Genomic DNA, 17657 nt, shown 5'->3' with positions numbered 1-17657 from the left:
TTTTTATTACTCTCCTTTTGTTCCGACCAAATTCCAATAATAGTCATTTGGGCGGATTTGTTCTTGCAGGTGGCTCCAGGATGGTTGGTGACAGCAAGAGAGATTTGGTGTTCCCTACCAAGATTTCTTGTTGCTAGGAGGACATCTGGCAAGATTATTATAACATGGCGGTTGCAGTAGTTTGCGGCAAGAAAGATGCAGCTTGAGTAGAAAATCAACTCGAGTAGAGGTGCCTTCTGGCACACTGTATGGTGCAGGTTGCCCTAATTTTTCAGCATGGAACACGCTCTTGTACTAAATCACCAAAGCAGTGGTGTGACATATCTAATTTTGTCTGCTCATGGAACTCTGCATTTTCTCGAGATAAATTTTTGATACATTACCTAAGCCTCTATGTATGCTGTCTTAATTATTACAGATGTGCTGCACAATTGAGACTTCGGCCCTCATAATGATCTCAGTGGTAAAAAGCGCCGAAATCTGTGCTGGCAGTCAATAGAAGACCGCCAGAATGACTACCCCCCAATCCCCCACACACCCCCGCCGGCCATATAATGTATTCCCCACCAACCCTGCGGGGAAAAGGCCCTTAACGCTGACAGCAGCTCTAAATGGAGCCTCCACCAATGTTGGTGGGTGGCGGGTGCAGCAGCACCCATCGCACAGATCACTGCCTGTAAATCAGGCAGTGGCCTGTGCGATGGGGCACTGTATGGGGGTGCCGGAGCACCCTTTCCGCCAGCTATTCCCTGGCGGGGGAACCCGCCAGAGAAAGGCTGGTGGAAAAAGGGATCATTATCTGAGGGGCAGCGCTGCCTTGTCGGAAACTGATTCCCTCCACCGGCAGGCTGCCTGTCGGTGGGAACCTGGTGGTGGAGGAGGGCTGCTGTCTCAATTATATGGCGGTTCAGATCACCGTGCCGGTGCTTGTCTTTGCCCCCGCTGCCGGCATGAGGGTATGAACCGCCAGGGATCGTAATGACCCCCTTCTCCATTTCTGATTTTGCCCATTATTTTCAGATTATTTCTTCTGATAGCTTCATCACAAATAACCTCTGTATAATTCATTGAGGTTATGGCTGCACCAGTATTTTATGTCAGCATTGTAGCTTTGAATTTATGCAATAAAAACCTTCATGGTTTTTTAATTTCTAATCTACAGCTTCCTTTTTGAGTGAGTCCTTCCTTTTGGTCATATTTTGAAATGGTGTTATAAATCTTGTATCTAGTGATACATTGCCTCATAGTCTTTGAGTTTAACATCATCCCTAATCCACACAATGTTTAGGTGCGCTGCTGTAATGGAGATTTTTTAGAGGCCTGTGTGCCTACAGGGTCAAGGACTTTATGGGAGTGGAAGAAAGAGGTGTGAGGTGAAATCAAGAATATGCAGCAATGGGATTCAGCAATCACAACATTTGTCAGCACCACCTGCAGGCTTCTGAAATAATATTTGGGCACCAGCACTTATTATTTTGCAAATTAAGCACTGCTCATTACTCATTTGGGATACCTGATTTGGAAGATCTGGTCCATACTACTGTTTTTTAAACCTTACTAGCCTTGAAAAAGTACTCCGTATTGAAACGTGTCAGTCACAGTAGCTGCTGTACTATTGTCTGCAGTAGCTCCTATACTAGTGGATTTAATAATTGTCACAACAAGCTTTATCAACCCTATTGGTTTCAAAAGGTTGAAATATCTATCATACATGTGTAATTGATTGGATTTTACCATCATATCAACATCAGTTGTCCTAATAATTTTTGCCGTGAAGTTTTAATATTTGTATGCATAATCACATTTATATAAATAAATTCTTGACTGAATCTGTTTCTACTAATGAATATTGTACTGACAGTTTCTATTGGGTGCACTCGTGACAAAGAATGTTCGTATTATGAGCAATATCGTTTTATCTCTCTCTCTGTTAGCACTCTCGGATAGCAAAGTGCAGTCTGATGTAGCACCCAGTATACTATAACTGTTCTCCCTCATGTCCGTAGACTGTTTTAGATTTAGCCATGCTAACATGAGGTGTGGGGCTAATATATAGCATTGCTACCTTTGTAAAGCTTACTTCACAATCTCTGCAAGGATCATTGCCACTTCACCCTTTCATGATAATTTTGTCTTTAGATTTCAGCAAAGCTCTTTTTCTTTAGGAATTTATACCTTTGCTGAAACTGAGGATCTTGCAGAAGCCCTGAATCTGCTGCTTCACTGCAGTAATTTTCTGCCAAAGTGATAGAGACAATACCTGAAAACGTATGGTGTTAGTGTCTGGTCTTCTTAACTAATGATGAGCAGTTGCTTTCACTCTTAAGTCTTTTCTACATCACATTGTATTTTTTCTGGCAGTTTTTCTCCAACCTGCAGTCTCTTTGTTTACTGCTTCTTCATGTGAGAGAATGAATTCCCTCTTCATAATAAGAAATGTACTGTGGGAGCATGAGATCAGTATTTCAAATTATAATAGTTTTTGGATCTGTTTGTGAACCATCTAATCCATAGATGAGTGTACTGATTTATAGTACAGTAATTGCCCCATTGGATCTCAGTGACTAAAATGTTTCCAGGGCTCTGGTGGTGCTTCGGAAGCATATCAGTATGCATGTATCCATGTAGGACAATAATCGGACTATTCAACTTTGAGGATTATCATCTGCTTCCCAATCATTGTCAAATTTGGAGAGCATTTGCATTTCAAGCTGACCACTAAAATGTTAAAATTTTGAATACACCATTTTACAGACTTATGACATCCTTCAAAATGTGGTGACTGTCACGTCTGGCCTCTTGAACTCTTCAGTGTGCACAGAAGCTGTACACACTCTGAATATTCTTCTTTGCACATGTCCTGCATCCACCAAACTCTAAATACATTTGGAAAAATCCACATGTAAAAAGATAACACCGGCAAATTCTGAAATCTGTGTAATAAATTTACTATTAAATTGGAGTTTGTGAATAGCAAAAAAAATGGTAAACTTACACAAAAGTGTAAGTTTATGTTTGTGAATAAGGCCCATAAACTGTGCACAGGATGTTTAATTCAGTTGCATCTTTTCATTTTTGTTTGAGCCACAGAGAATGCAGCCAAACACAGATTAAATAATATATCCTCTGAAGATCTTTTAAGGTTAATACTCAAAACACCCCACATTTTCAGTTAGAGATAGCTGCACATCCTGAAAGCATGGATACAAATTTAAAACATGATATTATCACTAAACATATTAATTTTTCTATCTTCAATCTTATCAAGAGTGCATTGTTTTTAATATGATACATCATCTCCAATTATATCAATGATGAAAGGCCATCATGCAGCCATTATAACCTGCATGTTCTGACTCAGGTGAGAGTTTCAGTTACAGCATAACAGCAACTTACATGCATTTCTATAAGACTTTTAGACAAGGGCCCTGTAGATCGACTAACATGGTAAGGTCTTGCCAGTATTTTTTGGTTTGAGGACAAATGATATCTAGACATTGGCACACAATAATAAGCTGTTTACAACAAGAGTATCAACCCTAATTGGTATTATGAGGCTCTGGAGTGATACCACATGTAGAATTCCAGCATTGTTTTTGGGGGGAAATCCTCAAGATCGAACTTTGAGATTTTGTTACCAGAAAAAGACTTGGAATGATAACTAATATGCAACAATTAGTGCGGGAACTCTGATTTCCATATGCTATTCCACATTACATGTTTTGTTACACAAAACATCTAGACATGTGTAAATGACAGAGGGAATGCTGTTGTATTCTTTTAACATTTAAGAGTTGTGAACACATTTATCTGATCACTTCTGAAATTCTGAAACACTTTTCTATGTGTAAGGATGAGCTGATAAATAGGTGCATCCCTAACACCAAACAAGTTAACGGGATACAGGCAATCCAATTTTGTAACTGTCATTTCCTGTTTACATGGCAAAGGTTGTATTGGCTAGAAGTGGACAATAATTGTAATATATGAATAGTTAAAGCCAATTTAATTCAAGGCCATTTCCAGAGATAACCCTGCGGTAGTAGCTGTAGTTCATAGGACTAAAAAGTGGCAGACACACCATCTGTAAAACTGATCCACCACATTGAACAACTCTGCCTTAAATGGTAAGAGTCCTATAGCATGGTGCTAAAGCAGAAGGAATTACCAAATTTTCACATCTGGTCAAAGCTGATGGTTAATGAATTGTAGTGAACATCTGTGACTGTAAGAATGAAGAAGCTATCCCTTATTAATATATGATGTGGAGTCAGACCACTGCCTTTCTTGAATATTTCTGATAATGCTGGACCTCATAGCATGCAGACTGTTGATAGGGTGCAATTACATTCACTTCCAGTTTTAGAATAAAGTGAGCTTGTCCTAAGCAACAAGGAGCAAAGGGCCACTCTCCTCAGTCCAAATTCTACTCATTACATGCAATAAGGCAGGAAAGCTTATTCTAATTGCACTATTTAAACGTTCGCCATATCCACTAATCTGTCACCCTCCCCTTCATTTTGAACATTTATCTGGCATGCTGAACAAATGATCTGAAAAAGATTTATTTTTATTGAAAATTTACTGCCTGTGAAAAATTCCAATCAAGGAATCGCATTCTCTTTTTTTGTATCCGAGTCACACTGCTCCTCAGGACACATGCCTCTAAACTTGATTTGAGAAAAGTCTTCAATCATTTAACATGATTTTTCAGGCCTCTGAAATATGTGCAGTCTCAATTAGGCTCACTATTCCAGGTTTTACTTCCCCCCATCACTTTAAACTAGTTTTACTGGAGCTATATGTTTTTTTATTATCTTTATCAACTGCAGCCTTTACTTTTTTAAATCCCACCCTAAAATACTCACTTGGTAATTTTCAGCCAAGCAGTCTTGTTTCAGTTTGCCTCATATTATTATTTTCGACTAAAAACAAAACTTTTATTGTACACATTGTATTACTGATCCTTCATTATCCAGGGTATATCTTGAATTTAGCAACATCCTAGCACATGCTCAGTGATGTTAATAAACTTCCTAATCTAGATTAGGTAAATCTACATGTTTCCTCTCATTCCATATCCTATCTAACAGTGTTTTAAATCAACTTGTACTTAATGTCTTTGTTTCTTCAGAAGTGAAGAAATAGCCAAATATTTTTTTCTTTTTAAGCACTGGTTGGTAATCTAGTGTAACGGTTTGATCATTAGAAATGCAATTTGCAGACCATATCACAATTATTACTTCTATTACCATTAATTCCTAGGTATGACACTTTAAAAATGGACACTCAAACTCCCTCAACTGTCATATATTGATTGTCATGGTATATTGACTAAAACTGAACTTATCTGGGTGTTTGTGACTGACAGATCTGGCCAAATCTTGAGGGATGACATTTTTTTCCAAAGCTGCTATGTGATGGTGCAAAAGTATTTTAGGACCATATGTACTAACACATTTTCTCATAACCCAGAATGTGAAAATACTTTCGGACATCAGGTCCTTAAATTGGTGAACCTCAGACTATGATACTGGACCAGAACTCTATTGTGCAAGTTATTCAACTTCCTTTCCTTTTCAAGTATTTAACATTTGAAACTCTGCCTTTAACAGACTGGAGAAAGCCTTAATACATACAAGTGGCAGCAGAAACAAATGTTTCCATAAAACTGAGGAGCATCAGAGCAGATCCAAACTGGTAGATTAAAAGCATTAGCATAGAAGCACTGGCTCACAGTACTAAATGGGCAGGATGAAAGAGTGCAGATGTGGTCCAGCAAAAAAGTGTTTGGAAACGGTATTTGAAAAATATTACTAAACTATAATATGTCATGAAAATGTCATTAGATTAAGCACATAGCATAGAATAGTCCTGCTACTTACACATTTTGAATTTTGAGTGGTGCAACTCTTTTGACATTCTGTTCCAATAGCATTAGGACCTTCGGAAGCACAGTCATAGAACTCCATTGGGTAACTGCACACTGTTTTAGAAATTATACAACATAGGCTTCTGAGGTTAACAAGAGTATGAACAAAATAAAGAATGTTTCATCCTGGTAAACAGAATAGGTCAACTGTGCAAGTCAACTATCTTTTATATATTATGCAGAGTGAAGGCTAACATTTAAGCAAGATACAAATGAGCAGCTAACCAGAACTCAGTAGTTCATGGCTTGAAAACCAGAATAAAGAAATTGGAGAGAAAAGATACAATAAAAAGACGCACATCACATCAATATGCAACAACTCATTTTTGGGGATGTACTGTTGACCTGTCTGTTTAATGTCTGGTTTCGCTTATCATCCCTCACAATCAGCATCTATCTACAAATGCTTTAATCTCCACTTTATGTTCACTGCCATCAGTAGAGTTTAAGCTATGTGTACGTTCTTCCCTTAAGTATGCCATTTGAATTTGGAATGTAAAGATGTTTTTGTGAAAAAAAAATGAAATAATTAATAAGAATAACAAATACCAAAACAGAAACCATTAGAGAAACCCAAGCAATAATCAACTGTAAATTCTGAGTCAAACTATACATTGGATCCATAAACAGCAAAGCATGCCAATGGTGAGTGTTATAACAATCAGCCAATATCTCAATGCTTAAATTAGGCAAACTACTATTATCAAAAGAATGTTGAGGCAATAAAGCTATTACGCAACCATCCCATCAACAGCAATTAATGAACATACCTCAGTACATAAATTAGGGATAAATATCACCCTTCCTTATTGAATCAGAAATTGCCCCTTTAAGTGATCAATCATGCATTCTATTCTTCTTTTATTAATTGATGATTATTCTATATTTAGTTGACAAACATTATATCATTCAAACACTTGTTTGAAGGATATTGAAATCTGCACAGAGCAGGCATTGATTTCAGACAACATTCAAAGTGGTGATTTTACTGTTTTCTTGTGATTCTGGAAAAAATAAATCCTGAAAGAAACCCTTTCCTCAAGTGAATGGTATTTCTAGGATGAGGTGAATATCTGGTGAATACTCTTCATGTTCAAATAAATTTCCAATCTTTTTTCCCTGATCAGGACGATCTGGGTTGCCATTTTAACACCAACTAATTTCTACTTGTTGGCACACTCCCTGTTTTGCCTTATTTGTGGTAGTTCTCTAAATTGAGGTAGATCCCATCTAACCAATTAATGGTGGTCGGATCAAACCAATAACCAAACCAGCATTAATCAAACCAAATAAAACTCTCACTCAAATTCTCCATATCACGTTTTTTAAATCCTTAATGATAGAGCTCCCATTGATTAGGTTTGCTTGCAGTTAGGACATAAACATAGAACAACATAGAATTAATATTGGTAAAGTTACAAGCTACATATCATTATTAGAACTTGAATAGTGATCATGATATTATCATTATTATAACTATTCTTCTTCTTATTATTATTGTTGTAATGAAAAAGTGCCATCTTTTCAAATCTACACTGAAATTAAATGTTAATAACTCAAATCCTACTGCACAGAGAGTAACAAACAAATTCCTTCTGCCTTCTGTACATTTTTCATTATTAACCATTTTTAGGCCTGTATTCCTTCCAGACAGTGAGATAAATGGGGACTAGGTCATTGGGCCATCTCAACAGGATGCATTGGGTGGGGCTGTTCTCTGCCCCACGTACATTTCAAAGGAGCTGCCTCAGCAGATTCACAAAGTACTTCACACTAGCCTTTTGTCAACTTAAACCCTTTGGATCGTCTGCACGGAGAAGTAAACAACTGGACCATCTGTGGAGGGAAAGCTTCAAAAGTTTCTTCCACTTAAAAGCTGGAACCAGGTATAATAATGGGACCCACAGACCCACTTTTCAGTTTACTCCTGGACCTGTCGCGGACACTTAGAAGGCTTGCCCTGCACTTTAGAGCGCTTCCCTCCTGCTTGATTGCTGGTTTGCACTTCAGAGGACTGTCCTGAAGCTGGAAGCCTGCGATGAACCTTTAGAGGACTGCCCTGATGCTGGAGGACTGCGTTGCTGCTTGAACCCAGTACTACCAGAGTGACCGCAGGATCTAGTTGGCTGGCCTCCTCTTCCCAGCTTCAGGTACACAACAAGCTCTAACAACTTGAAACCTGCACCTGAACCCTGCCTGAAGTGAATCCCACCCTCAAAGTGGCGAATACCCTCAAAGTGGTGCCCACCCAGTCCTGCTCGCTTGGGATTGGGTTGAAATGTGTCCAAACAGCCTATAATCAAAACCTGGGACTTTTTTCAGCAAAAAAAGCCTGAGAACCAAGAGGAGGCCAAACCTGCTTGTTGATCTGCCCAAGGTGCATTGCTGGTCGGCCTGACTTCACAGAAGCTCCTGATACGTTCTTCTCCACAGCAGCAAATCCTGTTAAGTGGTACCCTCATTTGCTACAGCCTGCAGCTTCTTCCCACTGGACATTTTTGACTTCCAAAAAAAGAGACTAAGGGCCTGATTTAAAGTTTGGCAGATGGGTTACTCTGTCACAACGGTGCCAGATATCTCGTTCCCCGAAATATAAATCCCATTGATATAATGAGATTTAAATTTTGGCAGACAGAATATCCATCACACTTGTGGCGGAGTAATCTCTCTGCCAAACTATAAATCAGGCCCTAAGTCTGAAGATTGAAATCTTCACTACAACTTACTTTGTCCAGCGGCTCCCCAAAAGCGATCCCTCCCCTTCAGACATTGCTGGATGCCTTGCCCGCTGAACTTTACCTTCTTGGATATTTTTTTGAAATTTCTTTTATGTCCTAAAGTAAGAGGACATTGGACCCAATCCACTTTATGTATCTGAATCCCACTCCATCGCGGTTGGTCATAACTTAGGACTTTGCCCTGGTCTCACGCAATTAAATGTTGCGGTTGGCGCTTTGAACTTTTAGGTACTAGTTTTAGTAAAATGAATTCATAACTTCAGTTCTACTGATTGGCTTCTTGTCATTTTTGTGTCAAAATATTTATTTCATTTTGTGTTGTGTTTTCACTTTATTACTGTTTACATGCTACACAAATGTTTCACACATTGCTTCTAAGTTAAGCCTGACTGTGTTTGTTGCAATTTACCAGAGGGTTAAGCACAGGTTTAGTAACTTTTTGTAGTTCACCATGATAGGAATTGTGGTTGTTTCTTGAATAAGGATTGTATAACCCTCAACCAAAATCTAGTTCCTAAAACACCCCATCCCAACAGACCAAGATTTACACTCTGATGGCGTGTCTCAATTGACTGTCAGGGTTGCTGTACATGCACCAACTGTAAAACAAATGAACATCTATGTTGGAGGTTATGCTGTGTATGGTCTCCCTCTCCATCTCCTCACTCACTCACTTCAGACATCCAAGAAGAGCACACATAAGCATCCAAGGGATCACATAGTGCACATTTGACATTTAAACATGGGCAAACAATTCACTCCACTTGTTGTGTGTAGAATATTGCACTTACTGAGTGAAATTTAACACCTCCATGCTTCTGAAATGGTGTTTCAAGTGTTTTTTCCTGAAACAGTTTGGGCCTAATTTAGAAGTTGACAGACAGGTTACTCTATCACAACAGTGACAGATATCCCATCTGCCAAAATATAAATCCATAGAAGATAATGGGATTTAGAGTGTGGCGGAAGGAATAACAATCACCGTTATGATATGGTAACCGATCCGCCAAGTTCTAAATCAGACCCTTAACATTTAGCTCCTCTAGGAACACCTATGTGAATCTAGGTCTTTAGAACCATACTCTGCTCTATTTTTTTTCCAGAGTTTACACTATGTATTTTTATGTAGTAAGTCAGAGTTTCCACCAACTGCTCAAACCCAGCTATAACATAGCATCCACTCCAAGAGACTGCATTTACCTTTGTCTCACTGCTGTTTGGAGTAGGAGAGAACAGAAAAGGTGCACAATTTATTGTTTGAGGAGTAGATAAATCAAGCAAGGAGGTCTTGAGACATTCCTTCAGCTCCATTGCGTGGCCAACACCTCACTGGTGATCTGGCAAGAGATTGCCTCTAAAGTGTTCTGCAGTGGGAATTTTCATGAGACTATCCAGGGAAGTCCAGGATGGTTCTGGGTGGACCTCCTGCTCTGGGCAACTGTAAAGGTTTAGAAGGTCCTCCTGTCTGCATAACATGTATTGTCCGAAGCTCATCCCATGGCAATACAACATCCTTGTGAAGGCATGGCCAGACTTCACTGGCCAGCTAGTGGCAATACAAAAGCTGCATAGTGAAAAACGTACTCAAGTACGTTATCCACACATCGATTGTGACATGTTGCATTGCGAGTAGTGCCTTGTGCCTTGTTATAAATTGGGTACTAGTTGACTGAGTCTGAGCCCCGGTCAAGTAGCAACACAGTCCTAGTCAGGGTAAGTCACAAACACATCCTAAATTAACCCATGCTCACCCTCTGGTAGCTTGGCAAAGAGCAGCCAGGCTGAACGTAAGAGCCAATGTGTAAAGTATTTGTGTAACACTTCAAATAGTAAACCAGTAAAAACACCACATAAACAGAAACCACACATGAATAGAAATATGAAACTTAATTTAATAAATGAAAGAGGGACAGGATGACAAAAATCCAATTAGTGGAACTTGGTACAAGACTTTTTAAAGAATAAACTGTAAAATAGCGCTTAGAAACAAGAAGCACAAACCGGGGATTTCTGGTCTTTCTGGACCAGGACAAGGTCAAAAGTTCAGGTAGACCACAAAACAGTGCAGGCCAGATACATGGACCCTGTTGGGCTTGCTGAACAAAAGTACCTTAATCCTGATTTCCTCAATGTCGAAGAAGCGAGGAGGAGGCTGAATCAGTGTCCCAGTGTCGATCCTCGCAGCGGAGGTGATGCATCAATTTTCCCCATGCAACAGTGCTAATACATTGGGTCTCATATGCGGTGGCTTCCATGCACTGAGGTTGATCCGATCTGGAGAGAGGCACTGTGTCAACTTCGATCCACGTAGTAGGGCCAATGCGCTATTTCAAACTCATATAGCAGGGCAGATGCACCAGTTCTGATCCATGCACCGGTGGTGATGAGTTACTTCAGCTGCAGCAAACACCTTAAGCCCACTTCCAAGAGTCCAGGACTAGAGTGGCACCACTTGGCTGGGCATACTCACAGATGGCAAAGTCCAGATGTAGGTTGGTTTGGAGTCCTTTATGTTCCTGAGACTTCAATCAGAAGAACAGTTAGCTGGCCCTTGGAATCACTCTGAATTCTGGGTTGTAAGGACGCAGATCCAGTCTTACTGCCAGACAAGAGGGCATCAGTCAGCAGGTCAGCACAGGAAAGCAAGTGTTCAGCAGGGTCCAGCAGATCAGCAGTCCTTATAGCAGCAGAGCAGGTCTTCTTCCTGGCAGAGGATCAGTACTCATATCCATTTGTGCCTTTGAAGTGGGGAGTCTTTCATTAGATGACTTTGAAGTGCACAGAGTCCCTGACCTTCCTGCCTTGGCTCCAAACTCACTATATGAGGATATGAAGTATTTTGCGTGTGGACAGGTCACAGTCAACTCAGGTGGCCAGCTCCTCCCTTCCATCCTGCCCAGGAGGGCCCATCAGGGCACAGATGACACATCAAGTCACACCTAAACACCTTTTTTAAGTGTCTAGAGGGAATTCACAAATCTAAGCTGCCACCTACCCCTGCGATGTGATCAGAGACAGGCAGTAGGCACCAAATGTCACAAGCAAAAAAATGCACACTTTCTGAAAAGGATGCATGCTTCTGGCCCAGGGAGGAGCTGGCCTGGCAGTTTGGGCTGGACTGTTCCCATGGGGAGCAGGGTGATGACTGATTTGCATATGGCTGGGTAGAAGCTGGAATGGCATGGCAATCTAATAAACAATGGATTTAGGCCCAGATCTGTGACTGTCGGTGAATTTTTGACATTGTTCAGCATTCCTTCCATCATCTATTCTTTCTGCATTTGTTACCCTAAGTGAGAAGGGTATGCCCAGACTTGGTCACTATGCCACCGGATTCAAACAAGCCTAGCTGATGAGCGGTGATACCCAGAACCCAGTACCCGGATGCTTGTTTGTGATCCAGGGAGGACCTGGCAATTTGGGCTGGGATGTTTCCATGGGGAGCAGGGTCAAGGCTGATATGCATATGACTGAGTCCAAACGTAAATGGTGTGGTGAGCACAAAATTCATGGTTTTGTTGGTTGGTTTTATTGGTTCTGTGACTTTTGGTGTCTGTTTGACATTGTTCAGCATTCTGTCCGTCATCAATTCTTTTTGCATTTGTCACCATAATTGGGAAGGGTATCCACAGAGGTAGGTCCCCTGCTCTCTATGCCATCTGTTCTTTTTTCAACTTTCTAAAAGTGGCATTTGCAGAACCTCAGTTTAAAATCTGACTTCACCATTAAGTTGTGGTTTGAAATTGTGCTTCAAGAGTACCCAAACTCGAAACATTTATCTCTCCCAGATTGTGAAATACACTTATAAAATGTAATAAGGTAACACCAATGTTAACCTATGGGAAGGATAGTCTTTGCAGAAGTGAAAAACAAATTTACGTTTTTTTCACTTCCTGGACATGAAAAACTTAAACATACATGTCTAACATTTCAAGGATACTAAGCCCTGCCCTTGGGGCTGCCTAGGCCCTCCCATAGGGGTAGCTTATATGTATTGAAAATGAAGGTTTGGGCTGCCAAAATGAATATTTTGTCAGGTTGACAGGGCAGGTTAAACTGTACACACAGGCTATGTAATGGCAGGCCTCAGACATCTTTCAAAGCCTAGTTAAGTGGAAGGCACATTCAGTGCTGCAGGCCCACTAGAAGCATTTATTTTACAGGCCTGGGGAACAGGAAGTGCACTTTACTAGGGACTTATAATTGGGTGGATGCCAATGTTACCATGTTTTAGGGAAAGAGCACAGCACTTTAGCGCTGGCTAACAGTGTGCAGAATCCTCAGGCCATCAAAAACAAAGTCAGCTAAAACAGGAGGGCTGAAGCCCAAACCTTAGGGGAAGCCATGCCAATGATGCCAGGTCTAATAATACTACACTTGTGTGTGTCCTTTGAGAGAATGTCATTACTAGATGTGCACATACTACTTATACACAGACTGTTGCAGAATTTAGATCACATTGAGGAAGGGAAGTACTATAAGCTATGGCAGTGTCATTATGTTCATTGTGACTTATGGAATAATGTGGTGTGTCAAGAATTGACATTTGATTGTTTTCATGGATGTTTAACTTTAAAATATGCCCCATTCACACTCCAAGATGGCTATTCACAATGTAATTTTTGTTTCACCTTAATATGCATATGAAAAGGTTGGTGAGATTTCCTCTCCTTTCCTCTACTTTTGCAGTAGACAAAATGACCTGAGACACAACAGAGGATGCTAGTTGTGTGGTGATCTCCAACTACTATCACAAAAGATGAGGATGAGCACGAAGAGACCTCATATTTGGATATTGTGCTCGCCCATACATGCTTCTTCTCCAAATATTGCATATTCTATGCCTCAGAGTAGGAATATGTCTTCAATCTAGATGAAAACAAAATGTTAGAAAGATAATGACCATTCCACTGATTTTAGCCAACCCATTCCACCATCACTTCTCCTGCCCGTTTGTGTCCAACCGATTAGATAGGGCAAGGTGCTACCACACAAAGATAATTTCTGTGCAAGAAACTGTGATGCAGGCCACCATAACACCAGAGGTTTTTGAGGATAGCAGTGAATTCTACCCCTAAGAGGTGAGCTAAAACAACGCTATATCTGGATTGGGGGAATGGCATTCAATTTCTTCAGACCTTAATGTTTTTGGATATTTACTTTGAAGTGTTACTTTGATGTTTCAAATTACTTTCAATATGTTTGTTAGACTTTAATATTTCAACTGGAGTTTTGGGCATTTGGATTTATGTTGAGCTTTTGGCCCGAGACTTTCATTGTGATTTTCCCATACTCAATCAAACATTTAATTTTCTTTGTCCATCACCTCCAAGTTTCAGCTCCCTCTGTGGACTCAGGCAATAATTGGTTAGTTTTTTCCCACATTTTGATCAGCCAATTGCAAAAGATACCAATCATGCACTAAACCACAAACCAGCAGAATACATAATTCTCCTCTGACTTTATAACCACATAGGTTTGTACATTTCTGGTACTTCTTATTTAATGTTAAAAAACAGTACATACCTATTGGGCTGGAGTTTCCAATACATTCTATCTTCCCTCTGATACATTTGCTGAAAAGTAAGCATGGTATTTATTATACATAGCCAAATATTAACACTGGCATACTGTCCCAAAAAAACGACAACGTGATGCAGCTAGTTTGGCAAAATTGGAGACATGGGAAAACAATTTATCGAAAAGTGTAACTCTATTCTCAATGAGCATTTCATTTCAACTCTTTATATAAAGAAACAGGGAGTGATTTCAAACTATCCAAACCTGACCCTTAATAAGATTATCCAAGCTTCACCATGAAAATAACTGTTGGGTGGTCTAATCAAACAGAATTTTCTCTTTGTGATGTCTAAGTTCTGAGTTAAAATCCTGAAATACATAAGGGTACAGACAGATCAGAATGCTTTTTATGGACGATCCTGCATCCTGCTGTAAACCTGTGCATCCACTTACATTGTATGCCTGTGAATTTCCATCATCTTTGAAAAGCATGCACAAACATAACCATATATCTCATACATGTGCATAGGTCCTATGAGCTTGTAGAAAAGGAGTCCAGGCAGTTAAGTGCCAATAGTAGCCTATGTGCTGGGGGGAGGTAAAAGTGCCAGTAACCTCTAACTATATTTCTTCGACCTGACATCCTAGACATGGTTTTCCCTCAACGTTTTGCCTTCCAGTCTCTTGAATTTTCAGACTTTGTTTTTACTGGCTGTAGGACTCTACACACTTTACCACCTAATTATTGCTAAAGTGCTTGTGCTCTCTCCTTTAAATATGGTAGCGTTGGCTTATACCAAATTGGCATATTTAATGTACTGTAAGGTCCCTAGTAAAGGCATGTACCCAGGTCCTGCAAATTAAATGCTGGGCCTGTGCTACTCACTTAAGTTGCGCTTCAAACATATCTCAGGCCTGCCATTACAGCCTGTGTGCAGTTTTAAACTGACATTTCAACCTGGTAAAGTAAACCTTTTGCTTGGCCCAAACCTTCTTTTTTAATAGATATATCACCCAAGAGTAGGCTCTAACCAACCATAGTACTGGGTGCAGTGTACTTAAAAGTTTGAAATGTACATTTCAATTTAACATGTCCCAATAGTAAAAAACTTCTTAGTTCAATTTTCACGCCTGCCTCTCTCATAGAATAACCTAGGATTCATTTTTTGTATTTAGTAAGTGCTAACTTTCAATTGGGAGCAGGTAGGATAGTCACGTTTGGTTTCTATTTTTTTTTTATTTTAAAACCCTCATTGCTGTTAAAACAGATTTAAGTCACAGTTCTGAAAACAGTACTTTTTAAAAGCTGCCATTTTCTTGTCCTAACTGTTTGGTGCCCGCAGGCTGTTTCTTGGTCACATGACTTGATGTAGATGGCTGTTTGTCTTTGTATATTGCTCCCGGACAGTGAGACAAAAAGGAGCATAGGTGTTGGCATGATGAACCATCTCTGACTTGATGAGGTGGAGGAGCTGTCACCTACCACACTTACACATCTCTAAGGCTCTGCCAGAAAATCTTGGGCCAGAGCAAGGAGGAAGGAAATTCCAAGCGCCTCTGGGGATGGAAATCTTCAGCATCTCGTCATTCAAAGTGGGCACCAGGTATAAATAGTATACCTTCAGATTCAACTCTTCAGTACACCTCTGGACCTGTGCAAGACTCAGAAGGACTGCAGTGCTCAGGTGGAAAAAGGTCTGCTACTCTGTTGTCCTGATGACCTTCTGCCTGCTGCCCAGCTGCCTGAGTGAAAGGACTGAAATTGCATCTTGACACTGGGCCAGCACAGTAACTTCAAGGGCTAGTTGGCTAGCATCCTGGTCAGAACATCAGGTGCAGGAAAGGCTCCAAACTCTTTGAACCAGGCACCAGGAGTGTGTCTGCTGTGATACTTACCCCCAAGTGATGCCACTCCAACCTAGACCCTTGGAAGTGGGCCTGACAATGCCCTGCTAGCCCAGCTGTGGTCGTATGAGCAGAATTGACACAGTGTGATGCATCTCTTTGCAGCGTCTTTGTGCCTCAAAACGCAACACATCTCCAATGCCATACCTTGCATCACAGCATGCTCTGAACTGCTCCCCTTGGTAACAGCATCTTCAACAATGATGCAGGATTCTGCACGCAACTTCTTTTCTTCTTCGGAACCACAGCTACATGACACATTCTCAACACAGGCCTTCTCATTGCAAGTCCTTCATTAATTACATCCTTGATGATAACCCAGGACACCGCATCACAGCCTTGAGCTCCTTGGAACCACCAGTACTTTGTTCAGTAAGCCTGAGTCCCCGTATCAGGCCCACACTCCATCATGGTCAGTGTGAAATTTAGATTTTTTTTCCTGGTCCGGTGCAACACATTTTACTCTATTTTTTTTTAATTGCTATGGGATTTTTCTTGTGTTGTGTTTTCACTTTTTTACAGTTTCAAGTGCTGCATAAATACTTTATACATTGGCTCAATGTTAAGCCTGACTGCTTTGTGCTAAAATACTATCGGATTAAGCACACGTTAATGTGGGATTTGCTTGTGTTTCACCCTGACAGAGATTGTGGGTGGGGCTTGAGTAAGGCTTCACCTCTCTCAATCAGTAACAACATTTTCAACAATATTCCACTGCAACAATCACCAGCCTCCGTATAGCCTGGTAAGAGATGGCAGTATCCACCATCACTACGGTTGGCTCTGCTTTTATGTATCCCTATTCCATATATGAAGAACTCCCAGTGGACATACACACTGTGAAGTTCACTGGAGGAAAAACTTACTACAGGTCGTCAAAGATGGTTCTGGTTGCTGACAGGTTGACACAACAGTTGTGATACTGAAGATTATCCAACTTAAGCATTTTACTGGCTAATAAGTAGAGACTTGTAATAGACTCACACAATGAAATGTAGTGTTATTTTGGATATTTGATACATTGAAGCTCTGTGTTTTCCTCTGAAATCATGAATTTTATGGTACACCGTTGTTTCTTAATTAAGAAGTATCTTCCTTTATCACAAAAATGATGTTTTTTTTGGTTGGTGAAAGAATGAGTGAACATCACTGTTTTTGTACTTACTCTGTCGTGCTAGAAACCATTGGTTCTTGTCCACCTGATCTCACTAAATATGGTTCCATACAAACAAGAGAACAGGCAGAGAAACAGACGGCAAAGAGGTAGGCAGATAGGAAGGCAGACATAGCAACATGAAAATAAGAGTAGTGACATTAGATTAATCAAATGGTTAAATAGGCAAATGGGCATTAAGATACACAGAAAAAGAAGTTAGACTGGCGAGAAAGAGCCAGAAAGGCCCACTTTGCGGAACGTAAGAAGAGAGGAATACGAAAGGTAGGGTGAATCTTTAACAAATTACAAGGAAGCTTCAGTGTGATGGAAAGGTTTATTCATCCCCCAACACCACAACCTTCACCTTCGAGGCTGTTTGAAAACTGACCTCTCTATTCACATCATT

The 17657-nt window shown here is 40.3% G+C and overlaps 1 protein-coding gene across 1 annotated transcript in view; it reads right to left on the bottom strand.

Moving 5' to 3' along the window:
- LOC138284404 (mucin-5B-like) overlaps nucleotides 1–17657 on the bottom strand; it is a 528306-nt gene that overhangs the window by 245382 nt on the left and 265267 nt on the right. Inside the window, exons 17-18 of the mRNA XM_069223140.1 lie at nucleotides 14197–14246; nucleotides 5886–5986 (exon numbers count right to left, since the gene is read on the bottom strand). Of these exons, the coding sequence (XP_069079241.1) occupies nucleotides 5886–5986; nucleotides 14197–14246 (151 nt within the window). The remainder of the gene's footprint in view (nucleotides 1–5885; nucleotides 5987–14196; nucleotides 14247–17657) is intronic.

Source organism: Pleurodeles waltl, chromosome 3_1, assembly GCF_031143425.1.
Source record: "Pleurodeles waltl isolate 20211129_DDA chromosome 3_1, aPleWal1.hap1.20221129, whole genome shotgun sequence".
In the NCBI taxonomy this organism is placed as follows: Eukaryota; Metazoa; Chordata; class Amphibia; order Caudata; family Salamandridae; genus Pleurodeles; species Pleurodeles waltl.
The sequence above is the reverse complement of the archived record's forward strand: the minus strand, read 5'-3'. Positions and strand labels throughout refer to the sequence as shown.